This window comes from Rattus norvegicus, chromosome 1 (assembly GCF_021556685.1).
Source record: "Rattus norvegicus strain SHRSP/BbbUtx chromosome 1, alternate assembly SHRSP_T2T, whole genome shotgun sequence".
NCBI classification, from domain to species: Eukaryota; Metazoa; Chordata; class Mammalia; order Rodentia; family Muridae; genus Rattus; species Rattus norvegicus.
Window position 1 is genome coordinate 194,424,403 of NC_141534.1, and position 25,814 is coordinate 194,450,216.

General features: G+C 49.4%; 3 protein-coding genes across 41 annotated transcripts in view; 1 reads left to right on the forward strand and 2 right to left on the reverse strand.

Annotated features, from left to right (window-relative positions):
* Positions 1-297: 297 nt before the first annotated feature.
* Positions 298-2,843, forward strand: Hirip3 (HIRA interacting protein 3). 2 transcript variants are annotated; one of them, NM_001399662.1, is made up of 7 exons: positions 298-375; positions 459-579; positions 680-788; positions 1,045-1,964; positions 2,034-2,202; positions 2,283-2,381; positions 2,453-2,843. In NM_001399662.1, the coding sequence occupies exons 1-7, from the start codon at positions 311-313 to the stop codon at positions 2,614-2,616; spliced, it is 1,647 nt and encodes a 548-aa protein (NP_001386591.1). In that variant the 5' UTR covers positions 298-310; the 3' UTR covers positions 2,617-2,843. The 2 variants fall into 2 exon arrangements, with proteins under 2 accessions (NP_001386591.1, NP_001020896.2); NM_001025725.2 differs by having other exon boundaries at positions 487-579.
* A 625-nt stretch (positions 2,844-3,468) lies between these two features.
* Taok2 (TAO kinase 2) lies at positions 3,469-24,029 on the reverse strand. Of its 12 annotated transcripts, none has more exons than XR_015638982.1 (20): positions 21,597-22,388; positions 18,429-18,595; positions 18,180-18,251; positions 17,985-18,086; positions 17,263-17,308; positions 17,054-17,150; positions 16,797-16,910; positions 16,604-16,695; positions 13,780-13,873; positions 13,601-13,682; positions 12,795-12,962; positions 12,387-12,653; positions 12,034-12,195; positions 10,013-10,378; positions 9,720-9,923; positions 9,200-9,439; positions 5,922-6,134; positions 5,101-5,207; positions 4,783-4,965; positions 3,469-4,702 (listed from the first exon to the last, which is right to left on the reverse strand). XR_015638982.1 is itself a non-coding variant. In XM_087587131.1 (19 exons), the coding sequence occupies exons 2-19, from the start codon at positions 18,558-18,560 to the stop codon at positions 4,184-4,186; spliced, it is 3,153 nt and encodes a 1,050-aa protein (XP_087443257.1). In that variant the 5' UTR covers positions 18,561-18,595; positions 21,597-22,388; the 3' UTR covers positions 3,469-4,183.
* The window catches only part of Tmem219 (transmembrane protein 219), a 38,294-nt gene continuing 36,433 nt past the window's right edge, over positions 23,954-25,814 (reverse strand). For all 27 annotated transcript variants that reach the window (XR_015626176.1, XR_015626180.1, XR_015626174.1 and 24 more), the window contains one exon: positions 23,954-24,048. The gene's annotated coding sequence lies outside the window, so the exon portion shown is untranslated. The remainder of the gene's footprint in view (positions 24,049-25,814) is intronic.

Consider the following 25,814-nt stretch of genomic DNA (forward strand, 5'->3'; position numbering starts at 1 on the left):
CCCTTTTACTTGTTGATCCAGACTACAGGGCAGCGTGAAAAACTACGTTATACGAGACGGCCAGTGCCGAACCGGCTTCTAACGAAAATTTTAATACGTAGCTCTAACAAAGAGCAGAAATCTCCCTCAAGAGCTACCAAGGAAAAGGCAAAATCTGGCTAAGTTTTCCGTCCCAGTACTCCACATCGGAGGCTCAACGGTCCCTTTCCTCACGAAGCCGCGGCACTGCGCGTGCGCAAACTACTGTCAAACGAACTGAAAGTGGCCCGGAAGAAAAAAGGCGGGAACAACCAATCCCCAGTGGCGCAAGATGGCGCCGGGAGATGAGATGCTGGAATTCACTCGCAGCTTCTTTCGAGCTTGCCCCGATCTCAGGTGCATAGAGTCTGGGTATTAGAGTCTGGGTTGTAAAGGGCCGGGGTTGGACTGGTACTCTGTCTTGATACGTGTTTCTGTAGCACGGTTACTCACTCCATCGTGCGACAGAAATTTTTGATTCACGTGGGTCGGGATCATCTTGAACCTGAGGAGAAGCAGGCGTTGAAAAGGCTGATGGAGGAGGAGCTGCTGAAGATGCAGGTGTGGGCCTAACTCTGGGCCAGGAGAGACAGGGTTTGTTGCTGAGGGTTTGGGGCAGGACACAACCTTGGTTCCGTTTACCCTCATGCTGCACCCACAGGCGGATGCTGGTACCAGGGAAGGAAAGCCAGACTTTATCAAAGTTAAGAGGTCTCCTGCTCCCTGCAGTCACCCAGAGAGGAAAAGGTTCCGCTTCAATTCAGAGTCAGGTTAGTGCCTTCTCCCGGTGTATCTGTCTGTGACTCCAGCAGCATTGGTTTATTCAAAAGGCGAGGTGCATGTATTAATTGCAAAGCAGTAAAGGAGCTGGGGGAGGGAGGGGAGCAATGGGTCAGGAACCATGTGGAGCCACATCTGTGGTGGTGCTTGCTGTCCTTCACTCGTAACCAGAGTGGATCCAGAAGCATCCTATTCTAAATAGAAGGGAAAGGAGGAACCCATCCCAGCCCTGTCCCCATGTTCCAGAATCCAGCTCTACACCATCCAGCCCAGACTGCTCAGGACCTCCAACAAAGAACAATACAACCAAGAAGGCATGCCCAAGAAGAACCTTAAAGAAAGCAGTTGAGAGCACAGATGAAGAGCAGCAAACAGACCTGGTTGCAAAGATGGGATTGGAGGAGAGTAGTGAGGAGGAGGAAGAAGGCTCTGTCAGATCAGGTGAGGTCTGGAAGGCAGAGGACACTGAGGATGATGATGTGAGAAAAGAACAGAAGGGTGGGGTTAGAAAGAAAGCTGGGGCCAAGAACAAGCCAGCACCACACAAGGCAGATAGGAAGCAGGCTAGGGAAGAGAGTGGAAGCAGTGAGGAAGAGGCTGTACAGAATAGAGCAAAGGTGGAGAGACGCACAGGCGCTAAATGCCAGGAGGAAAGTGAAGACAGCGAGGATGAGATCCTAGCCAAGAAGAGCGAGCACAGGGAGTCCAGACTGAAAAGCAGCAAAGCAGGGAGAACAGCTAGCGGGAGAAAGAGCTCTAAGCAGAAAAGCAGGGCTGGGAGGCCAACTGGAGGCTTGGGAGACAGCGAGGAAAAGAAGGAAGGGGATGCAGTAAGTAGTGGGGACAGCAGTGGAGAGGAAGAGCCTTTAGCGAAGAGAAAGAGCAAGGACAAGACCCAGACTGAGAGTGGGAGAAGGCAGAGCACAAGCAGCGAGGATGATGATGGCAGGCAGGTGCAAGCAGCCACTCAAGGCACTACGAAGACGGGCAGCCTAGGCAGCAGTAATGGTGACAGTGGCACGGAGAGGGAAGTGAGTGATTCCCAGGCAGGACAGAACACCAAAGAGGAGAGGAAGAGCCGCTCTTCCAAGAAGAGCTCCAAGAACGGCAAGGCACGAAGTTCCTCATCTTCATCAGATGCAAGCCCAGAACCCACAGGTCAGAAGGTGAGAGGACACACCAGGTGGGTGGGCTCCACTAGGAAAAAGGGCCTTCAGCTGCAAATTCCTTATTAGGCTGGCTCTCGTCGCTGTGGAGAGGACCACCCAGCTGTGGTTAGACTAAAGCGGTATATTTGGGCTTGTGGTGCCCGACGAAACTACAAGAAGCTGCTGGGCTCCTGTGGCTCCCACAAGGAGCGCCTGAATGTCCTCAGGGCTGAGCTGGAAGCACTGGGCATGAAGGGTGAGAAGTGATGTGCCTCAGAACTGCAGGAGGGCCTGGGCACTGGGGAAGAGGGCCTCATTAAGCTGCTTCCGCTCCAGGTAATCCTTCCTTAGAGAAGTGTCGGGCTCTGAAGCAGCATCGGGAAGAGGCAGCTGAAGTGGCTTCCTTGGATGTTGCCAATATCATCAGCAGTTCAGGTAAACAATTTCCTCTTTGGGGAAGGAAGAGCCTGGGGTCAGGTAACTAATTTTCTCTCACCACCTCCCAGGCCGACCACGAAGACGAAATGCATGGAACCCTTCAGGGGAAGCAATCTCTCCAGGGGAGCTTTATCACCGAACCCTGGACTCAGATGAGGAGCGGCCACGTCAAGCACCTCCAGACTGGTCTCATATGCGTGGTATCATCAGCAGTGATGGTGAGAGTAGCTGAACTCCATGTCCAGGATGGACCAATACCCTGTTATACAAGTGCTTGTAGCACTGAAGCAACTTTCAAAGACAGACTACAGCAGCAGGATCCAAGTTATCGGTACACTACTCAATTTCATATTCTCTAAGGTGGTTTTGGGGTTTGTGTGCAAACAGCCTCTTAAAGCATTTGAGGCGGTTGTTGTTTTATTTTTAAAGACTCAATAAAATGTAATTACTTTATCCAAACTGGTCTCCAATTCTCATGCCCTGTCTGTCCTTTGGGGCCAAGAATTTGAGAAGTGGCCCTTGCTACCAGGCAGTAGTCTAATTCTCTCTCTCTCTCTCTCTTTTTTTTTTAATCAATTTTCCAGTTGTCCTAGCCCCTGGACTGTGTCATCCAGTCTGTCACCAGGCTGCTTCAGAGAGCATATGGCTCTTCTTCCTCCAGTGTGACCAGTTGGTTTCTTTGACCAATCTGGCTTTAACAATGTAGAATTTACTGGAAGAATGCATGACTGGCATGAACAAGGGCCTGTGTTACAACCCCAACAAAACACACACATAGGTTCAGTTAATCTTCCTTTTCATGCTGCCAGGGACTCTTAGCCTCAAAGAGGTAAATACAGTAGTCCTGACTGGCCAATCAGAGCCTGACAAACCTCAAGTGTCCAGGCAGGCATAGTAAGACATGGGATCCCCAAAGCAAAGCAGAATAAGAGTTCAACAAGCTGATGACCATCCAGTCATACGTGTACTCACTAACACGGCTAGAACTTCAATCACATCACCCAATTAAGCACAAGTAACACTATCATTTGCCACTGATAAATTCTTCACACACACCTTAGACAGAAAGGGAGAAGTCCTGTGGTCTGTTAGAATAACCAACAGTTTATTAAAAGCTTGCCCTAGGGCTCTGTGCCAGCCCCATAGCTGAGAGGGGCTCCCGTGACTGCTCCCAGGCTTGGTAGCAGTCCTTTCCAAGGTCCTTCCCTTGTCCCCCGCCCCAGCCCTGACCCCAGTTTAAAAAAAAAAAAAAAAAAGACAAGACGGCACAGGACGTCAGACAGCAATAGGAGAATGGTGAGACCCAGGCACCCTGACCGAAAGACCCCTGCTCCTTCTGGAGGAAGGCCTCCTCCCATTCTCCTTGCCTTGGCACCAGACCTGCTCTGCCATTCCACCAGGTCTGGGGGCCCTATTGTCCCCAGTTCATGGCCCCATCACAAGGGTTGTATAATTCTCTGAATATAATATATCTAGACCCACCCTTCCCCTCCCCTAGGGGACCAGATGAATATTTGACACTCACAGTTCCCACCTTTTGTAGGTGGTGATGGAGGGAGACCCTGGCACCATGGTGGGGAGGCAGGGCTCCTGGTCAGCCTTGGGGCACCAATGCCCAAGCTGGCCTGGGGTCACTGGCCAGCCCCAAGAAGCTCATGAGATGAGAGGAGGTCTGATGGGGAAGCTGGAGCCAACATCCTATCCCCACCTCTACTGGGCAGGTGTCAAGCACACTGCCTGTAGGGTCCGGCACCACCCACTCCCACCTTGCCCTATTCCTCTGCTCACCACCCTGTACTTCAGGAATAGAAGTGGGAGGAGCCGTTGAGGATGTGGGAAGCAACACTGGTGCTTCGGCTCAGTGGCCCTGGCACTGCAGCAGGTGGGCCAACGTTCTCACCGCTGCTGCCCCCTGATGCTGCCCGCCTTAGGGGTTGAGGACTGTTTCTTAGCAGCAGCAGAGCCCCTCCGCGGGGTGTTCCACTCTGTGTTGGGGGTCCTAGCCAGTTTGGAGGCCCTGGGGGAGCCAGCAGAGCTGGCTGACGCCAAGCTGGTGGGGGCATGCCTGGTGGAGGAGGGCCATGGCTCCAATGGGCCCCTGAACGGGGAACTGGACGGGAGGGCCAGGCAGGGGCTGGGGGTGGAGCAGGATAGCCCTGGGCAGCAGCTTCAGCTGGAATGCCCCCCAGAGCCATGCTGGAGAAGCCCAGCCTCATGCTCTCAGCATCGAAGGCCTCGATCTCACGGGCCTGCCGCTCAAGCAAACTCCGGATGCGTTCCGAACGCCCTGTCTGCAGGGCCAGCAGTTCTTCTTCCACCTGGGACACCCAGAACAGGGGTGAGTCCTGGAACAGAGAGCCTGCCCTTCCTTTCCCATCCTGGGAGTCAAACCCCTTACCCGTTGCTCTAGCAGTGCCCGCCTCAGAGCTACTCTCTGCTCCAGCTCCCTCAGCTCCCGCTCATGCTGGCTCTCTGTACGGATCTTGATCTTGCTCTGGTAAGCATTAAGGAGCTCCAGTTCCTGTTGGAGCTGCTGCCGCAGGGCCTGAAACTCTGCCTCCTGGGTCTCATCAAGCCGGAGCTGGAGGACAGGGAGAACAGGGTTTAGGGACCTCCTCCTCTGTCCCCACCATCCTCCCCTGCCCCAGTAGGCCTGGGCCCTAAGGTGGCAAGGAGCGGCAGTCTCAACCTCTATGAGAATGGAAGATGGTCATACCCTGTGGCACAGCAATTACACTTGCAGGAATCTATCCCCCAGGTATACTTGCACATGTGCTCCAAGTGTTCACGGAAGCGTTGTGATAGCAAAATGCTGGAAACAACCTAAATGTCCACCAATAAGGGATGGGTTAAATAAATTATGGTACATCTATTCCATGGAAAATCCTATACTGTAAAAAACTGAGATAGACATGTGATATGGAATGATGTCCAAGAAATACTGGGTGGAAAAAAAAGTCAGAAAACTATGTAAAGTCTGATTCTATTGTGTTTTAAAATTTCTATATAATCTTCCAAATATGCATTGGAAACTCTACACAAGTTAATCATTACAAAATTACCTCTGAGAGGTGGGCCTGAGTGAGAATGGGGCCCTCTAGCTCTTTAGACTCAATGTGCATTTGAAGCAGCCCACTCCAGTGCTGTGTACAGTTTTCCTAAGAGATTCTTTTCCAGATTCCTGAAGTCTGAGTAAAATGGTCTGAGAGCCACACTCATTGTAATCTGCTCCCCTGCTCCCTGTTTACACAAAGTAAACTCAAGTCCAGAAAAAATATCACAGTCATTATTTTCTTTGGTGGTTCTTGGCAGAGCAGGCAGGGTACTTTCTTAAGATATTAGGAAATAGTAAGAGAAATAATAAGGGCACTAAGGAGAATGTGAGACAAAACCACTATGGAAAATGTTAGTAGTGAAAGAGCACCGGAGTTTCCTAAATCCAAAAGTTCTGTTCACATATCCCACCTTCCTTTGCCACAACTAAGTTTAAAGCAAAGGCCAACCTCCATAGTGTCCCTCCCAGACCCCAGGCCTCACCGCCTGTGAGCTGAGCATCTCTGAAATGGACTGGTCATACTGCTCGGCCAGGATCGCCAGTTTGCGGGTCTGTTCCTCCTTGAGCCGCTTAAGAAGGCTCTTGTGCTGAGCTTTGGGTGTGGTCTCCAGCAAGTGTGCCCGAAGAGCCTTGTATTGCCGTGTCTGGATCTTACATGTCTCCTGGAACTGCTTCTTGATCTGCAGCTCCTTTGACTGTGCAGTGAACGGATCAAGGGGAAATGGGGCAGGGGAGAAGGAGAGGAGGAGGAGGAAGAAGAGGAGGAACAACGAGGGGAAAGGAAGAAAAGGAGACAGAAGCAGAGACAGGGAGAGGGAGAGAAACAGAAAACATGTTAGACAGAGGGGGCGGGGGGAGCTGTACACAGACAGACATGGAGAGATGGAACTGTGGAGAGATGAAGAAAGTCTCCATGGGCAAGAGAGGTGGAGGGACGAGAGAGGTTCTGAGTACAACCAGAATTGCATGGGATGCACAAGAAGAGACATGAAGATCTTACAGACAGGAAACAGTCTTTAGAGGGCTGAGTATACAAAAGCAGCTCTGGTCATGCATTCGTCATGCAAAGAAGGAGGGAGAAAATATCGCCCTGGGAGAGCAGCATGTGGTCACATTTAGGAATATAAAGACTGGGTGAAAGATCAAGGCACACACAACATCCACGAAAGGGTATACAACTAAGGGCAGGCAGAGGAAAGCCCAGCTCCAGTACCTCAAGGAAGGCAGGAAGCAGCTCTGGGCTGAGGAATGGGTAAGAGGTTGCCTGATATCAGGCCACTGAAGGGAAATGGCAGCAGAGGGTGGCCAGAAAAGATCTGAGAAGTTCCGCTGGGGGCAGCTGCCCCACTAGATCCACACTTTAGCTCAGTCCAACAGTCAGCCGCAACTCCAAGCCCACAGCAACCCCAGACCTCTAGTCTGTACATTCTACCTGACCCAACTCACCACCCTTGACTGGAGGTTCTGTGGTCCCAACCCCCAACCCTGTAGTCTAAAGCCTGACCCAGGTGAGACGCAGCTCCGAACTCTGTAAGCAATAGGTTCACAGTAAAGGCGGGGGCAAAAGACCAAAAGCCTTTAACGCTAAGTACTTTCTGGAAGGGTCCCACAAACAGGGGCAACTGTGAGATCAGGAAGTTCTGTGGATGCTCCACAGGGGCTCACAGCCCAGAGCTGTTTGTGGTCATGGTGTAATGAATCTATGAAGGCAAAGAGGATGAGGCTGAGGTGTGAAAGGAGTGAAGACAACGGAGATGGTGAAGAAGTCATGGAGCTGAGGGCCAAGGGTCCAGATTCAGGGCAAACCAGGGAGGCTAGGCGGCAGGACAAAGCAGACAGAGGCAGCCTGGGCCAAAGGTGTAGTTCCGCTCAGACATTTTATTTGTGTTTTTCTTTTTTCTTTTTTTTTTCTCTTTTGGTGGAGGGGAAGGGGACAGGTTGGAAGGGAGACAGAAAAACAAAATCAAAGAGGGAAAACCCCCATGACTTCCCTCCCTGCCACCCCTGGCCCCAGGCCTGAGCCGATGAGGGTGAGGATGAGCACACACACAGCAGGGGACAGCAATAACTTAGGGGACTGGGGAAAACACAAGAGTGTCATTCTGGACTCCACAGTAGAGGAGGCTGCCTGTCTAGAAATCTAGATCTGGGGCTGGGATTGGACCTGGGGAAACATACTGAGGAAGAAAGGTCAGAAGGGGAGGAGAGGCCAAGGGACTGGAGAGACTTTACTGAGTCATGGGAGATAAAGTGCTCAGTGCCCTAAATTTGGGTGGAGGGTTAGAACTGGTTACCTCCAGGGAGGCAGGGCCCTGCGGGTCTGAGATCTCCGCCCAGCTACAGTCCCTGGTGGTAGCTGTCGGGAAGCTGAGAGCCCAAGACGGCGTTGGCTTCGCGGTAGCAGCCGAGGGATCCGACTGGGCCTTTCACCCTTAAGCAGGCCCCAGCTAGCTAGTATATGAACAGCCCAGGGGGGCAAACAAGAAGCTAATCTATGGCTAGCCCGTGCTAGGCGCCAGTTCCAGCCCTTGCACAGAGCCCAAACTCTTGCTAACAGAGCTAGTGGGTGCTGTGTAGTGCGAGGATTTCCCTGACGGGGCCAAGGGACAGGCAGTCGACTTCGGAAACCATTCTTATTGGTCTTAGGGTACAGGGCAAACAGCCCCCGGTCTCCCACAGCCCCACAGCCCTGTAGGGCCCGAAAGACCATGGGTGACAGGCGTAGCAGAACCCGCAACCAGAGTCGAGAGATGCCCCGACGCATCTGGGGGCCTTGCTGCCGTACCCATTTGCCCCCAGCCGCCATAGCTGCCAGAGGTAAAGCCAGGCTGGGCCAAGCTAGGAGCCAGGCAGCCCCAAGGCCCAGAGGCACACCCATAAGGCCTCTGCGCCAGCTCAGGCTAAGGACAGCCCCCAGTGCAGTGCCCTGAGCCAGGAGTAAGAACAGACTGGGTGGCAGGTGTAGAGCTGTACAAAGGAACAGGTAGGAGGCCCCCAGGCCCACTAGTCCTACCTCAAGGGCCAGCAGTGCTGCCTGCAAGCCACCTCCACCCTGGGCTGCCAGCAATGGGAGTAGCAGCAGAAGTAGTAGGGGCAAGAGGCCAGAGGAGGACCCCACTGCAAAGGAGAGGCCAGCCAGGAGGCCATGAGACAAGAATCCAGGAAGCTGGCTAGCAGGGTACTGTCTCAGATGTGATGGAGGTGGCTCTGGGGGGATATCTGGGGAAGGACAGCCATCTCCAGGGTCCCTGGGGGTTCCAATTGGAGCCCCTCCCTCCTCTTCCTCCTCCTCTTCCTCCTCAGGTACTGGAGTCAGAACTGGACCCTGGACCCAGCCAAGCTTGAACTCCATATCCACAAGGTTTCCATCCTCCTTCTCCCACAGATTCCATGCCCCAGCCTCTTCCTGGCCAATAATATTTCTCTCCTGGGATGCCAGGGATGGGACTCTACTCTCCTTCATTTCTTTAGATATATCCCAATCTTCCTCATTAACCAGACTCCTATGTTTTTGTGGGCTGGAACTAAAGGTTCCCATTTCTTCCCCCAGAATCCTCTGCTCCTCTGGCTCCAAAGTAGTCCCTTCCTTTCCCAGAATCATTCTCTCTGGCACTGCTTCCTCCTCCTCTCCCAGCATCCTTTGGCCCAGGATTGCCTCCTGGCCAGATGAGCAGGGCTGCTCTTCACTAAGGGTGCCTGTGCTGAGTGGTCCCAGAGCCCCGGTAGCAGGGAGGCCCATGGGTAGCTGGCCTGCACGTACTTTGAGGCTCTTGGGCTGCTGGCGAACCTGGGCCGCGTGCTTCTGCCGCAACTCTTGCTCCCGTCGCTTGTTGTACTCCAACTGGTTGCCTAGCTCTGTCTGGTGCTGAAGGCGGGTGAGTTCAGCACGTGTGCGCTGGACAGCCTGGAGCTGTCGTAGCTCCAGCTCTCGGGTAGCCTCATGCTGCCGTAACAGCAGAGCACACTCCAAGTCCTTCTGTGTCTGTTTCTTATTCAAGTCCTAAGGCAGAAAAGTGACAGAACTCAGGGCTCAGTGAGGGAGCCTTCTTGGAATTGAATAATTAAGGGCACAAAATTCTTTAGCAGAGAGGAAGTGAATGAGACAAGTAAGGGCATCCTATCAGGGTCCAGTGGGCACAGAAAGCAAGAAGGATGCTGAAAAGGAGCCAAATCAAAACACTAGGAGAGCAGATGAAAAAGAAGACCTCACGGAGGCAAGTGAGAGAAGAGAGGTGCTAGGTCCTTGACTGTGTGAGGGAAGGCAGCTGGGTCAGGTCTACCTCTCGAAGCAGGTCCTGGTCTAGGCTGTGCCGAGCCAGTAGCATCTTGCGCTTGTATTGGCGACACTGAAGCTCAAAGTACTGGCGTTGCCTCCGCAGTAGCCCTGCCTCCTCCTCTGCCTGGCACTGTTGCAACTGCTCTTTCTGCCTCAACAGCCACTCAGCCTTCTCTCGTTTGGGTGTGCTAGGGTTCTCCTGGAGCTCCTGGGAGGGCAGTGGGGGAGTAGGTCAGTGCCCGCCATTGTTTTGCCTACCTGCTAGTCCTAGTTCACCCACAGCAGTTCTGGCCAAACCTCTTTCAACTGCTCCTTCCGAAGCTTATAGGTTCGCTTCTGTGCCTCCAGCAGGGCAGCCAGTTCCTTCTTCTGCTGCCCCAAGATGTGCTGCTGGAACTTCCGCTCCTCAGCCTGAGCAGCTCGTGCTTCCTTCTCACCAATGGCCTGGTGCCTCCGGGCCAGCTTCTCAGCCTCAGTCCCAAAGCCAGCCCGCTGTGCCTCGAGTTCACGCTGCAACCGCCCACTGTGCTCCTCACGTTCACCCCTCAGACGGGACTCCAGGGCCAGCAGTTGCTTCTGGTGCTGACGCCGCATCCGCTTGTAGCCACTTAGTTGCTCCCGCAGGGCCGAGTCCTGCTCATGCTCCTGGATCTGACGGCTGACCTAGGGTAGAAGAAAGGATAAACAGTGGGACTCACCCCTAGCCCCATTTTATTCATATAGATACAGTGAAGAACAAGGTTCTCAGACCCATGGTTTCATTGTTATTGTCTTCTTTACACTTAAACTCTCTGAATCTATTTCCTCAACTGAATACTTGTCTACATCATGGGTTGGGGTAGCAGACTGAGCTGATAAAAGGTGGTAAGCACAGGCCCTAGTACAAACAATTCAGAGGAGCAAAAGAATGAATAGAATGCTCCTGGGCTCAGACCCCAGCACTGCCCATTATTATCACTTAATCTCAAGCAAGTTAACTTCTCAAACTACCAAGTCTCTCACCTGTAACACAGGCCAACACCTCTGCACAGATAAGAGTGAGTGCTGGCCAGCACCTTCCCTTCAGCAAACACTACTGATGGACGATTATGTTCCACATACTAAGCTAGGATCTGGGTTCTGATAATGTCAGATCAAGACCTCTGCTGACTTCTGGTCTCATTTCAACTATTCTATCATTGGCTCTTAAGTAATCTAGGTTGCTTGCCAAGGCTGAGGAAAACCAAATCTCTCTGCATAGTAAGACAAAGCAGCAACAACAGCTTGAGTGGTCCTAACAATCCACCCCAATTACAAGCAAAAGCTGGAAGAACACATCAGATTTGCCCAGTGGCCTCCAAAGGGATTGTTGGTATTCGAATGTAGTAAAAACTGGAATGTGACCTAGAGACTTATCAAGAACATGATCAGAAAGCTATGTTTTATGAGAAGCCTCAATTTGCTGGGCATGGTAGCACGTGCCTATAAATCTTAGGACTCAAGAAGATGATGAACAAGTTCAAGACTGAGCTACTTAACAAGAACCCATCTCAATAAGCAAATAGCCCCTTTCTCCATGAATTGAGAAAAAATACATTTTAGAGGACTAAGATCCTAGTTACAGGAATAGACCCCTACCCAAGAGTACAAGGTAAGTATGTTTGATAACAGCCTCCCCAAGGCATAGTAGCCTCAACTCTTTTTTTTTTTTTAATTCACTTTTTGTGCCGATCACAGCCCTTCTCTCTTCCCAGTTCCACCCTTACGAGTCCCTTCCCCCTATCCCCTCTCCTGTTCTTAGAGAAGGGGAGCCCTCCCTTGGGTACCACCCCATGCTGGTGCAGCAGGCTCAACTCTTAAATGGGATTCAATCCTTTCCCTCCCAAGAAGGCTGGAAAGATTAAACATAAGCATGTGTGTGGGCCTGACAACGAGTAACTGACATGGGGCAGAACTCTACTCCTGCACTCTGAAGCACTAAAACTAGCAAAACTGCACACTGCCACCCGGACTACCACAGCAGGGTAGATGTGCCTGTCCAGGCATGTAAAGCACCTGACTAGCCAGAGGAGCCCAGGAAAGTCTCCACAAGCTGTTATTTCAACAAGGCCTTGAAAACAGTTTGCCAGGCTGGGAATACCCAGATTAGGTAGTGTGACTAAGAGTCTGCTTAGAGAAGGGAGCCGGCCAAGACAGCAGTACACTGAGGGTAGAATCTAGCCTTAAATCATGTACCACAGAGAAAGTAACTGCTGGACTTTTGCCTGATGTATCACAGAGAAAGAAAACAGAACAAAACAGAAGTTGTAGTGAAGCTGAGTGAAGCTGGCCACACTTACCAGGGAGGCAGTACGGATGGTGGCAAAGTGGTCTCGGTTGCGGCAATAAGCTCTGCGGCGAGCAGAAGAGGAGGAGGTGGAGGTGGGAGGGGCTGCAGGTGGTTGGAGTGGACCTGGGGTCATCTCTGGCTGGTAGGGATCATCATATAGGTTGTCTGAGCCCTAGAAAAGGAAAGAAGGAAGGGATGCCCACAACTCAGGTGCCAATGGACCCAAAGGGTACCTAAGGAAGCTCCTTCAGACAGGAAGGAGGAGCAGACACACTGGAGAGCAGGGACCTAGTCAGTTCCTGAGCAAATCACAGCACAGGCTTGGCTTTGTGTTCACTAAGCTGCTCAGGGTGACCTGCATACCGGCAGCCGGTGGATGATGGAGCTGTGGGAAGTGACTGTATGCTCCCCCTCCTGCATCATGGCCATCTCTCGGGATTCAGGGCCTTCTTCTTCCTCCTCCTCTTCTTCTTCCTCTTCCTCCTCCTCCTCTTCTTCATTATCTGAGGCATCTGCTAGGCTGTTGACTGAGCTGCTTTGGCTGGAGGCGCTGATGGACATGCTGGGCACTGAATGGCTACTCTCTAGACTGGTCAGTGTCCCTGCTCGGTGCATGTAAGGTTCTGCTTCCTGTGAACAGGGTGTGAGCTGTTGGGCAGGGAAAGGGAAGGACAAGGATATGGAGTAGCATAAAGAAAGAAGGTGAAGACAGATGGGGAAGAAGAGCCAAGCCCTTCTTGGGTAGGGAGGTGTCAGGTTAAGCTAGGTCACCTCCTCTTCCTCTGGGGCCTCAGCACCAGGGCCATTGGGTGCCTCTTGGAATAGTATCTTCTTCATCTTTCGGTACTGCAGGTTATCTAGTTCCCGTACAGCATCCTTGGTCCTCTGAATTAGGTCCATGATGACTGTGGGTGGCCGCTCCCGGAGCACAAAGCGGTGCTAGGGAAACAGAACACCTGAGATCTGCTGTCAGTTCTCCCTTAGCCCCTCTAGATTCCATTCCTTTCAGCATCTCCTAGTCTGAGGCCCCTGCCCGCTAACGCTGCATGCTTACCCTTATCTTATCCTTCTTCCCACAGAAACTGTCTTTACTACCCAGACAGTGCCTTTTCTCCAGGCATCATTGAAAGCAAGATATTCAGGAGATCTAGATGCCAATGCAGCTCTGCTTACCAAAGGCCAAGTGCCTTTGGGTCAATCACAAGACCTCTTCAGGCCCTCAAAAGTTATCCTTTAAAACCCAGCAGGTCAATCCAGCAGTCTGTTCATGATAACTAGGGCTTCTTAAGACACACTGGGTCTGTGAAGGGAATGAGATTCCCACAGATTGGAAAACTTAAAAACATCTAAGGGAGATCATACACTTATGGTCTTTGACTAAGGAAAATGTGAAAACAAATTATAACTTAAATTAAGACAGTATGGCAGATAAAATCTAGCAAGACACAGGGGAGTGAGACACCAGGGCCTGGGCAAAACAGATAAAGGAAGCTTCCTGGATGAAGAATTGGGAATCATAGATATGAGTTTTCTGTGGCTCCACCAGTCACCAGTTCTAGAACACTAAACGTGCTCACCTTCAAAAGAACCTCTGAGGTTGGTCTGTCTTGAGGGATTTTCTGAAGACAGGAGTCAACAAAATTCCGGAAGTACTCAGACCTGATATCCCAAAAAGGAAAGAGACAGAGGAAAGGGTATGAGCCAGGCAGCCAGATCCTATGACCTAACCCCTTGGCACAAGAACCCCAGTCCTCACCAGTGTCCTGACTGGAGAGCAGGGGATTCATTCTGTGCAATGTGGTATAAGGCACTCATTGCATTCATGTTAAACAGTGGTGGCTTCCGCTCCGCTACAGAAAGGACAAAAGAAGGTGAAAAGTAGATGATTAGAAACTAGAACGGAACTCAAAACAGCTTGGGTTCAAATCCCATCTTCCTGGCTTTCTTCCTGTTTGACCTTCCTGATCCTGCAGCATTTAATTTCCTTTCAATAAACTGTAATGTTCATTTTATCTGCTGAACATGGGCAGAGTAGGGACTAAAAAACAGAGCAAAAGGGCTGGAGAGATGGCTCAGCGGTTAAGAGCACCTGACTACTCTTCCAGAGGTCCTGAGTTCAATTCCCAGCAACCACATGGTGGCTCACAACCATCTGTAATGGGATCTGATGCCCTCTTCCCGTGTGTCTGAAGACAGCTACAGTGTACTTATATATGATAAATGAATAAATCTTAAAAAAAAAAAAAAAAAAAAAAAGGCATAAAGAAGTACACAGTTATCAACCAAACTAATACGAGGGCCAAAAAGAGCAAAACCTACAATGTAGGAAAGAGAAACAAACATGTACTCTGTTCAAGAAAGTTCCCGTCTAAAATTAACTAAACAAGTAGCGTTGGGAAAAACTCAGCGTGTAGGATAGTTGCTGACTGCCTGCTTAGCATATGCCAGCCTCTAGATTTGATCCCCCAAAACACCAAAACTAAACCCAACTAACACCAAATTAAAGTTGCTGACTGTGGTAAGGGGAAACCAGATAAACGGCTAGACAACTAAGAGAGGTCTTTTAGAAAAGGGAGTGCTGGTGGTAGCTGTAAGTGGCGAGCCAGGAGTTCCTTGTAGTCCAGACAAATGTTTTGTTGTTTTTGACTTAAATAGTGATTTAATTACCAACAGTTACAAGAATGTAAGTTTCCAGTTTTCCTTTAAGAATCATTATGGTGGGGCTGGGGATTTAGCTCAGTGGTAGAGCGCTTACCTAGGAAGCGCAAGGCCCTGGGTTCGGTCCCCAGCTCCGAAAAAAAGAACCAAAAAAAAAAAAAAATCATTATGGTAAAAGGAGTTGGAAGCAGACATCAGTGGTCCTGTGTAGGAACAGAGACCTCCAGATTGTCCTGAGTACCCTCAACACTGTTCACTGACACAACACTGGCTGCCACTTCTAATCAGGCTCTCCGATAATGGAGAACTAGTTCTGGGTATCCACATCTCTACAAGATCCAAGAAAACAACAGGCAGCTCTTCTCTGAGATCTGTTCCATACATCTCACCACCTGTCTGATCATGGCCTCAAATGGTAAATGCAGTATATGTGGAAACAAAGGCCAAGAGTACAACCAACTCTGATGGCACGCACAGGACACAATACAAATCAAGGCAAGACATTGGGCCAGCTCTTAACATGTTCACATGCACAGAGCCCACGAAAGAAAGAGGAACCAGGGCTCTAGCTGATATAAGGAAGTATAGGGACAGTTCTGGTTGGGAGGCAACAGAGGTCCACAGAGGACTCTGAGCAGGGAGCAAAATGACTGCACTGAGCTTAGGCAGACCTCGCTGGCATCAGCACATCAGAGAGACTATAAAGAAGAAACTAGTTGTAGGGCATGGTGATGCACTTGGGAGGCAGAGGCAGGTGGATCTCTGAGTTCAAGGCTAGCCTGGTCTGTAGAGTCAGTTCTAGGACAGCCAGGGACACACAGAGGGAAAAAACCCTGTCTCAGGGATGTTGGGGGAAAGATTGGCAGAGGTGAGATCTCTGCAGGAAGTTAAGTCTCTTTCCTTGAACAATTACTTCATGCTTGGTATAGAGGTCTCACAAGCATCACCCTGTTAGACAACTGTTTCAGTAGTCCAGACTGGGAAAGAGCACTCAACGTAACTCAAAGACTCAGGGGCTCACTTGGACCTAACTTTTAGGGCCTCTCAACTCACTCCTCTGTACTACATATGTAGTTCCAAAAGCTAGTCTCAGGCTTGCCCTGACCTCTAAACTTCTGCAATGCTGCTTTCTGTCTAGAATGTTCTACCCTGCATCTTCCTAGCAGCTCTTGGTCTTGAAGGTTTATTTAAACATCTCTACCACACACAGGGTTTCCTCAGCCCCTAGCTTTGTCTCTGTACCACTATACACTCTTATCCTAGTGATAGAAAACACGCCTAACTTTCCCTACTTGAATGCCTTTTTAATGAAAGTAGGAACTTTACCTCTGCACCCCTGGAACCCTAGGTACTAAAAATAGATTTAGAACCCAGGTAATAGACAAAAAGCAAGAACTGCTATAATATCTTGAGTTTTAAGAATTGGCAGGAGGGGGGGCTGGAGAGATGGCTCAGTGGTTAAGAGCACCAACTGCTCTTTCTGAGGTCCTGAGTTCAAATCCCAGCAACCACATGGTGGCTCACAACCATCTGTAATGAGATCTGATGCCCTCTTCTGGTGTGTCTGAAGGCAACTACAGTGTACCCATACAATAAAATAAAATCTTAAAAAATAAATTAAAAAAAAAAAAAGAATTGGCAGGAGGGGGGTTGGGGATTTAGCTCAGCGGCAGGAGGGACCTCACATGGTGGCACACACCTTTAATCTCAGAACTCAGGAGGCAGAGGCAGTCTGATCTCTGAGTTCAAGGCCAGTCAGGACTACAGACTGAGTTCCAGGACAGAGAAACCCTGTCTGGAAAGACAAAATAAGATGAAATAAAACCCAGGGTTTGATAGCTTGTATTAAAGCTCCAGAGAGGTCTGGGGTCCATGGGATGGGGGTAGAGAAAGAGTTGAGGAGGTAGAAAGGATACCCTTACCTAGCTCAATACAGGTTATCCCCAAGGACCAGACATCCACTTTGCCATCATATTGTCCCTCATCCATGGCTAGGATCACCTCTGGAGCCATCCTGGGAGGACAATAGAAAAGAATGGCTAACTCTGAACCCAGATCCTACACTTCTTATTCCCACCATTCTGGGACTCTGGCCACCCACCGCCTTTTACTCACCAGTATGGAGTGCCCACAAATGAGTTGGCAGGTGCCATGATGGATGCGGAGCCAAAGTCCCCCAGTTTCACCAAGCCTGGTTCTGACAGCAAGATGTTCCCAGCCTTCACATCTCTGACAGAGGCAAAGTGCAGAGATGAGAAGTTCATCTCAGAAAAGATGCATGGGGGATTGCAGTACCAAGACAATCAGAGCACAACAAAATGAGGACTGGGATACAAAGGATCCTACTGTTGCCACAGTTGGCACCATCATACCTATGGATCATGTTGTGTGAATGTAGATAGGCCAGGCCCTGAAGCGCACCATGGGTCACAGCTGCAATCTCTACCTCCTGCAGCGGCTTCTTGTGCACTGTAGAAGGAAGCGAAAAAACAAACCGAGGGTCCACAGAGAGATGGAATAAGCTATTCTCCTACAGCTTTCTTGTTTACCTTTCTAATTCCCCACTTTCAGATTCACCTACCTTCGAGAAGATCAGAAGCTGAACCCAGGCAATACTCCATCACCAGCTAAGGAAAGGTCAAGTGTTAGAGGTCATCAGATTCTGGCACCCCTAGCCCAGCTCCCCTGAGCAAAAACTCAAAACAGAATGTTCTTGTTTATCTTCTACTGAGGCAAGGCCAAAAGGGTGACAGAGATGAAGGGCAGCTAGAGAAAACAAGAGGTGGCGGGAGTGTCTCTGGATCCATACCCCCTAAAGATTCCAAGACACCTCCCATTGCTCCCATCTGTACCCCTTTAGAGTCCTCTTTAATACCTGCCTAGAAAAGACCATGCTATCTATGCCACTCTGAGTCAGCCTTTTCTGCACTTACACAGATGCTTATTTGTATTTCTTTTTTTTTTTTTCTTTTTTTTTCGGAGCTGGGGACCGAACCCAGGGCCTTGCGCTCGCTAGGCAAGCGCTCTACCACTGAGCCAAATCCCCAACCTGTATTTCTTGATATAGGACCCCACTGTGTAGTTTTAGCCCAGGCTGGCCCAAAACTCACTAGGTAGTCAGGACTGGCCTTGAACTCAAGAGATTCACCTGTGTCTGCCTCCTCAGTGTTGAGAGCCACCATGCCTGGCTCATTGGTTTTTCTGAGGACTAATATAATCAGAAGGGGACTGCCCACTTGAAAGGCTGGACCAGGAAAAGATAGACCCAAGTAAAACTATTACGGCAGTTGTGAGATGGCTCACCCAAGCTGTGTGCTCCCTCAGGTAACAGCCCCGGTACTGAATGGTATTAGGATGCCGTAGCTTCTGTAAGAACCGCACCTCCTTGATGATATCCTGCCATTTCTAGAAGGTCAAGAGAGGAAGGGGTTACCAGGTTGCATGATGAGATTAGGGTCCTCTGCCCTCCACAACCTGATCTTAATGAACCTGACTCACCTCATTTGATTGCTTCCCACTATAGGACATCTTCTTGATGGCCACCACCTCACTGTTCCGGACATCCCGGGCCTAGAGGAGCAGATTGGAGGTTGGGGAAGACCACCTTGGGCATGGGGTGAAAAAGGACCTGCTAAGCTAGTAGGAGAGGGTGGGAAGGGCTGTTGTGGTGGAATGGTGCAGAGGCCTGGAGACCCACAGGTTTAAAAAGACTGAGCCCTGCTTTACCCTTTCCAAGGCCCAACTCACAAAGTACACAGCTCCAAAACTGCCATGGCCAATTTCCCGGAGGTCAGAGAAAAGCTTCTCAGGGTCATCTTTGAAGAAGAGCTCAGCTACATCAGGGTCCTTCAGGCTCCCGGCCCGGCCCCCAGCTGGCATGATGGCCCCTGGGGGCCCTGAAATTGGGATCTTGCCTGGAAAAAGCAGATAGGACCCTTAGAGCAAAGATAAGGCCCAGAGGGAGAGAAAGGTCCTCCCTCAGGTTTCTGCCTCCTCCCCACCTCATTTACTGATGAGGGGGAGGTACTGCTGAGGAAAGGTAGGGGGTGTTAGGAATAACATCAAAGCTCAAAAAAAAGTTGCCCTGGCAACCAGATGGGGGACGGGGGTGGTGGGATGGGGTGGTGGTGGTTGGTGGTCTCTGGAGTCCCTAAAACTTTAGAAAGGTAATTTTGGCAAGCCAAGCATCCTCGTCGACCCCCTCAGCCCTCGATAATTTCTCAGCTTCCTTTATACTGCCATTCCCCTCAAATCCGGACATGTCCTGTCCCACAAGTTCTCATAGTCCAGTGATTTCCAGGCACCTTCCTGTATCCCTTGGTGTTGAGGCTACCTCCTCCTTCAAGCTCTCAAACACTGGATGAGAACAGGAAACAGTCAGGCCGGATGTGGTGGAAATCCGGCCATTGTTACAAGTAGGTACTGGCCTGAAAGGACAAGGAGACTCGCTTTCAAAAAATGTAGGGACACTGTGGCAGGGAGAACATCTAGAATAGGAACAGTAGAGACTGGCACCTGACTCTGGGGGCCTTTGTGTTCTGGGGCTGTCTTAGTTGTCCAGTCTAACTGCATAAGCAGCATACATGAGAACGGGATGTTGTGGGTCACAAGTAACATTCATTGAGCATCTCACATGCATCACCTCTCACTGGGCTCCTACAACCTTGCAGATAAACACTGTTGTTAGGTTTATCCTTTATAGACAAGTAAACAGGTCCTGAAAAGGCAAATGATTTGCTACCACCAGGCATCCAGAACAATTATACAAAACTAGCAAGGCATAATCAAGATCACCATTTTCCAGACAGTCACTGAGGCACAGAGAGGAAAAAGGGCTTTCCCAAGGTCACAAAACAGGACCTTTTCCTTTCAGGTTCTGGACAGAATTGTTAGGAGGCAACTAAGCCTAGCCTCCGTGTTTTAGGAGAACCTCCCAGATCATTCCAGCCCTCGATGGGTGGGAGCTCCAAAGCAAACTCAAAAACAAACTCCAAAGCAAAGTTGCCACAGGGTACTAGAACCGGAACATACAGGGACTCTAGGATAGGTTTTTTTTTTTAGGGACTAATGGGAATTTAGACACAAAGAGCCCTCAGCAGAGTTGGACTCCTGAGGCAGAGTTCTAGCTACTTAAAAGTACCTAACAATTTCAGCATATAATTATATTCTGTGGTGCATTGTTCCCTGTCCATGTTGTTAATTTTGTCTCCTTAGCTCAACCGAAAGCTAGAGGGTAGAAATGGAGCTTGAGTCTTTGATAGGCCCCTAGGGTGTGAAGGGCTCACAATTGATTGATTGGTTGTTCTCAGTAGCTCTTAAGTCTGCTCAAGGCAGACACCCTTCTTGAAGCAATAGTTGCAACCACCCCTCACCACATACCCACACAAAAAGCAGAGCATCACAACTTGCCAAGGGAACCCTCATGACTTCTTAAGCAGTAACAAGACTACCAACCCAGAATCTCAGGCCACATGAAGAGTGCCAGCCACTGTAAAAACATCATATAGGCTCCCTTCCTTACAATAACATTTGGGCAATTACCATGGTCTGGGCTAAATCATAATCACCTTCTAAAACCCATGTTGCAAAAGAATCCCTAAACTGTCTTACAGGTATATCCTATCTGCAACCTACAGCAAGAGCTTTAAGTAAGTTCCTTATACTTCTCTTTGGTAAGTAGATTACAGAATTCAACTATAGGAGATCTCACTTATACTCAGAACACTTTGTAGACACTAAACAAACGGCTTTTCCTTCTGATTCCAGAGTTGACACAGGCTTTAATCCTGGGAGCAAGGGTGGACAGAGGGGGCTCATTCTAACTCAACAGCTAAGAAAAGGCACTAAAGCCATAATTTTTTAGAAGAGAGAGCTATCTCTGGAACACAGGCCAAAGTGTGGGATCAGGATAAAAGTGAAGGTCACATTAGAAAAATACCCATGAGGAAGAAGCACAAACCAGAGCTTCCTCACAGGAAAAGCTCCTTCTGAAAAGGAAGATCATTACACCCCCATTTTTTAAACCTTCCCCTGATACATTCTCCTGTGGGACACTGATCAAGCCTTGGCTCAGAAGAAGTGGGTAACTTATCAGGGACAAGACTTGGGTTAAATTCTGAATCTGCCACTGGGTGACCTTGAAAAACTTCTCTGGGTATCAGTGTTCTCAACTGTAAAATGGGAAGATAAAAGAGGTTTTGTAAGAATGAGTGTAGCATGGGAAAAATACATGCAAAGGCACTTTGTGAAGGCTAGGTCACTTGACAAAAATATGAGGTTATTTACACCGTCAAAGTCAGAGACAGGTAGGTAAATGCAGCAGGAGGAAAATATTACCAAGTACAAACGCACACTCCAACTAAACCAAGCCAGAAAAGAATATAAGCTCCCAGCGTGGTGGCTTGCACCTGTAGTCAAAACAGTAGAGAGGTTAAAGACTGCCACCAGTTTAAGGCCACATAGGGCTACAGAAAGTCTGTCTCAAAATAAATAATAAATAAATAATGAATAAATAAATAAATAAGTCAGTCATTCAGTCCACCTACATGGGAATCAACACCCTAAGAGCAGTCTGGAAAAAAAAGAGTATAATAAAATCTTGGAGAAGAGGCGGTTGCGAAGGCAAAAATTAATAAGGGAAAAGACTAGAAAGGTGGAAACCCATTTGATTAGCTAAGCATCCTAGGGCGTGACCCTTGGTGACATGACAGGCTCTGTCACCTGAGGGTACCCCTTCAACCAGACACAATGAAGGGAAGAGAAAGGGAGAAGAGGTAGCAACAGAAGGCAGGGCTGGCCAGAGACTGACCATGGGCTCAGCAGGAATTCCCTATCCTGAGGAGAAGGCCTACCCAGTCCCAGCTTCTCAGAAAGGAGCTGACCAGAGGGACTCATGCCCATGCACCCGTGTCTCACCTGGTAGGGGTCACTATGGTGCCCCAGCGCCTCCGCTTCCGCCTGGGGTACTCCAGTTGCTCTGACAAGCGGGGAGAGGGGCAAGGAGACCTTCCCCCTCGCCACCTCTTCCTCAGCTTTCGCCCTTCCTGAGGGGCGGGCCCGGGAAGCCTCCCCTGGAGGGGAGGGGGTGACAACCTGATCTGACCTCGCGGTCCAGTCCTCCCCCAACTCGAGGGCGACAGTTGCTGAATCCCGGATTTCCGATTGTGGGGTCTGAGCCCCGTATATTTGCAAGGGCTAAAAATGAGTCCGATATTTGAACGCTTTGAGGATGAACCCCGGATATTTGTGCACACAGGGTCCTGAACCCCAGGTATTTTAAATTCTATAAAACAGAGACCCAGCTTTGTAAAGGTTAGGACTAGAGTCCCAGATATCTGATATATGAAGGCTTGATACCTGGGTATCTGAGAATCGAGGGTCCAGCCCCAAAATTTAGGACCCAGGGGCCTGAGCCCCAGGTCTTCGGCCACGACAAGGGGCCCACCCCGAGGACGCCCGGCTGCACGGCCCCTCTAAGGCTGGTGTCCGAGAGTGACAGCCCCCACTCCAGCCCTGGCCTACTCCCTTTCCCGTCCTCTCTCTCCGGAACAGCTGAAGGACTGTAGCCGAGACGCTGCTGATCGTCCCTGCGCCTCACTCCCTTTCCTTTTCCTCTCAGCTTCTCACCGCACCACAGCCTTGCTCTCGTCCTGGCCTCCCTCTCTCTCTCTCCCTCTCTCTCTTCCTCCCAATTCCAAGATGGAGACCGGGCGGGAGCGCGCAGGCGCGGTATGCACGCCGGGCCAAAGGGGGTGGGGTCCAAAGGAAATAGCCCCGCCCCTCGCCTGTAGCTGCCGCGGCCCAGACGACAAGCTGCCCTGGAGCCCAAGTGCGCGCGCGCCCCGCCACGCGGATCCTGGGTGGGAAGAGGCGAGGAGAAAGGCTTGGCTTGCTTGGGGTGGAGCCCAAGCGCGCTATCCGAGGACTGCTGGAGAGAGCTGTAGCGCATGCGCCCGCCACGCTTTCGCGCTGCGACTGAGCCTGTTGCTAGGGGAAGCTCCGAGGGGGTGCGCTAGGAAGGAAAGCTGTGGTCTGCGCCTGCGTGCAAGGTAAAGGCTGAAAGGAGTAAAGCAAGGCTGCTAGCAGCTGGGCGCGGGCAAAGGCGGGAAACTGGACCATTATGATACTCCTAAGTACCTAAAGTAAACCTGAGCTCCCAAGTGTGAGAATGATGTTCCAAAGTTGGGAAAACCCAATGGGTCAAATCCCTATAGGAAAATTGAGGTCCAGTAGGGTTTTATAACTTGCCAAAAGTCATGAAGCATTTATGCCAAAGCATAAACAGAATCATCAATTTATGTTCACGGAAGAAAAGAAGTGACAAAGTAGCACAGTCATGTTGACAGTATGTCTAAAAAGTATAGTGCTGGCTTAATGCTTACAATTCCAGTACTCAGCAAGCAGAGTCTGAGTGAGATAGGAGGACAGAAGTTCTGCAGAGCATGTAACCTAATGGAGTTCCAGTATCAAAAACAAAAAACAGACACATGCATACAAACAAAAAATCCAAATATTTTCCAAAGAAAATCTGCAAACACGGTCAAAATTTTAAGTGACCTATGCCAACTTGTAGTCCAAAGTAAGGTCAACAAAGGTAACAGGATGCATGCGAGTCAAGAGAAGATTGACATCCAAAGATTTTGAGTTCCAGGCCAGGGGGTGGGGCTCACGCTTTTCATCCCAGTCACTTGAGAGGTAAAGGCAGGCAGATCTCTGAATTTGAGACCAGCCTGGTCTACACAGTGAGTTCCAGGCCAGCTAGGGCTAGATAGTGAGACAAAACAAAACAAAGCTGGGGATACTGTTCAGTGGTCAAGTGCTTGTCTAGTATATGTGAAGCTCTGCATTCAATCCATGGTGCCACAAAAGGTACAGGACCAAAACAGCTGAGCAGGTGCTCGCCATGGAAAGGCTGGCAAACCGTGTTCAATCCCTGAACCTATGCAAAGTTTGAAGAAGAGAATATGATTGTTCTGGGACCCCCATGAACATGCCATGGCACATGCATATATCATGAGCATGTGCTCACTCAATAAGAAAAGAAAAATCCCCAGGGAGTGGTGCCACATGACTTTTATCCCAGCACTTAGGGGACAGAGGCGAGAGGATCTCTGAGTTCTAGGTCAGCTTGGTCTGCAGAGTGAGTTCCAGGACAGCCAGGGCTACACAGGGAAACTGTCTCAAACAAAACAAAACAAAAAATCTTTTACCTCAACAAGGAAGTCCCCAGTGGGTTTTTTAAATCCAATCCCAATAAGTACCTTACACAATAGTAGTCAAAAGCCATTTATTTTCCCACAGTCCAGTTCTTCATTTTTCTAATAGGTCTTCTAAACTCAGAAGTAGGCCCCAAGAACTGGATCTGTACCTGGAGAAAAGGAAGAAAGCGAAACAGGTAAAGAAGTCCCTGGACGAATTTCTGCATGAGTGCAGAAATTACAGAGGAAGCGATATCTAGAGATAGGTTCTGGCACTCAATCCCACCAGGGTAGCCTTGGAACTCTAGGATCAACCAGAGGCCAAAAAGCTAGAAGCCTTTTCCCACTCCTGATTGAATGGGTTCCATTGTTTCCTATTGTAAGAAGATGGGTGGTGAGGCCTGGCCAAAAGGAAAATTAACAATGTTCTCTTGAACTCCAGTTCCTCTGGGCTGGATTCATTCCACAGTTTAGGCTGTTTTGACTTCTCCCACAGTGATCTCCTAGTGCACAGAGGCCAGCAGAACCTGGGTAAGGCTTAGGAGCTAGACGTATAGCATACAGCTTTCAAATGGGGTAAAACCCATCCAGCAAGGTGAAGAGCTTTTTGGATTGATTTTTTTTTCATTCAGTGAAAGGTTAGGCTGACAACTTGAGTTTGAATCCCAGGATACAAAGAATGAAAAGAAAGAATGACCTCCAAACATGTGCCGTTCCATAAACACGAATACATGACTCCCCCTTAAATAAATAAACATAAAAAATAATAATTTTGCAAATGTAAAAATTAATAATTTTGCCAGGGGTAGTGGTGCATGCCTTTAATTCCAGCACTCAGGAAACAGAGGCAGGTGGGACTTTGGGGCCAGTCTGGCTTACATAGCAAGCTTCAGGCCAGCCTGGGCTACACAATGAGATCTGGTCTCAGAATGAACAAGTAAATATTAAATAAGCTTCAGGAGAAAAAATGAAGACTCCATATTTAGGGCAAATCATGGCAACTGAGCTCCCCTGATTCATCATGGCTGACATGTGGGTGTGTGAAGTTCAGCTCCGAATCTGACAATCCTAACACTACTTGGAAGACATTAGTCATAGAAGATATGTATGAAAGTATGTCTAGTTACAAAATAAGGCTCTGTGTGTTGTTACATGTCTTTAATCACAACACTTGGGAGGCAGAGGTAGGTGGAGGCCAGCCTGGTCTACACAGTGTGTCAGGTCACTGGAGCTACAAATGAGACCGTGTTTCAAAACAAACAAAAAAGTAAGAAGAGGTCTTGGTGGTTTGGTGGTTAAGAGCACTTACTGCTCTGGAAGAGAATTGGAGTTTGATTTCCAGCAACCACATCTGGCAGCTTAAAACCACTACCTCTAACTCCAGCACCAAGGAATCCACCGCCCTCTTCTGGCTTCCTTGGGCACTGTGCACTATGATGTACATAAACTCATGCAGGTACACACATATACACATAAATAAAAATAAACCTAAAGAAATGTAAAGGAGGGGCATTAGGGGGTTAAAAATAAAAATATAAACAAATAAAATCAAATAATATCCATGCTTGGGAAAAGCTTCCATTTCAATAATCACACCTCCAATAGACTTCATTGACTTTGACCCTGACAGTCACTAATCACACAGTTGCCATTGGACAGGTTAAAGCAAGACAACAGCTTATAGGGGGAGCGAGTGCTGTCAGGGGATATGGAGAGAGCAGCCTTTCCTTTCCTTTTCTTTCTTTTCTCCTCTTCCTCCTCCTTCTTCTTCCTCTTCTTCTTTTTATTTTTTAAAGATTTGTTTACTTATTTCATGTGAGTACACTGTCGCGGTCTTCAGACACACCAGAAGAGGGCATCAGATCTCATTTCAGGTGGTTGTGAGCCACTATGCGGTCACTGGGAATTTAACTCAGAACCTCTGGAAGAGCGGTCA

Excerpts from the sequence above, each read along its gene's own strand:
- Hirip3 (NM_001399662.1), top strand. The coding sequence starts at position 311 with ATGGCGCCGGGAGATGAGATGCTGGAATTCACTCGCAGCTTCTTTCGA. Across the intron at positions 376-458 it reads CGAGCTTGCCCCGATCTCAG|CACGGTTACTCACTCCATCG; the intron begins GTGCATAGAGTC and ends GTGTTTCTGTAG. Across the intron at positions 2,203-2,282 it reads GGAAGCACTGGGCATGAAGG|GTAATCCTTCCTTAGAGAAG; the intron begins GTGAGAAGTGAT and ends CTTCCGCTCCAG.
- Taok2 (XM_087587122.1), bottom strand. The coding sequence starts at position 18,560 with ATGCCAGCTGGGGGCCGGGCCGGGAGCCTGAAGGACCCTGATGTAGCT. Across the intron at positions 13,874-16,603 it reads GATAACCTGTATTGAGCTAG|CGGAGCGGAAGCCACCACTG; the intron begins GTAAGGGTATCC and ends TCCTTTCTGTAG. Across the intron at positions 12,672-12,794 it reads AGGCCCCAGAGGAAGAGGAG|CTCACACCCTGTTCACAGGA; the intron begins GTGACCTAGCTT and ends CCTGCCCAACAG.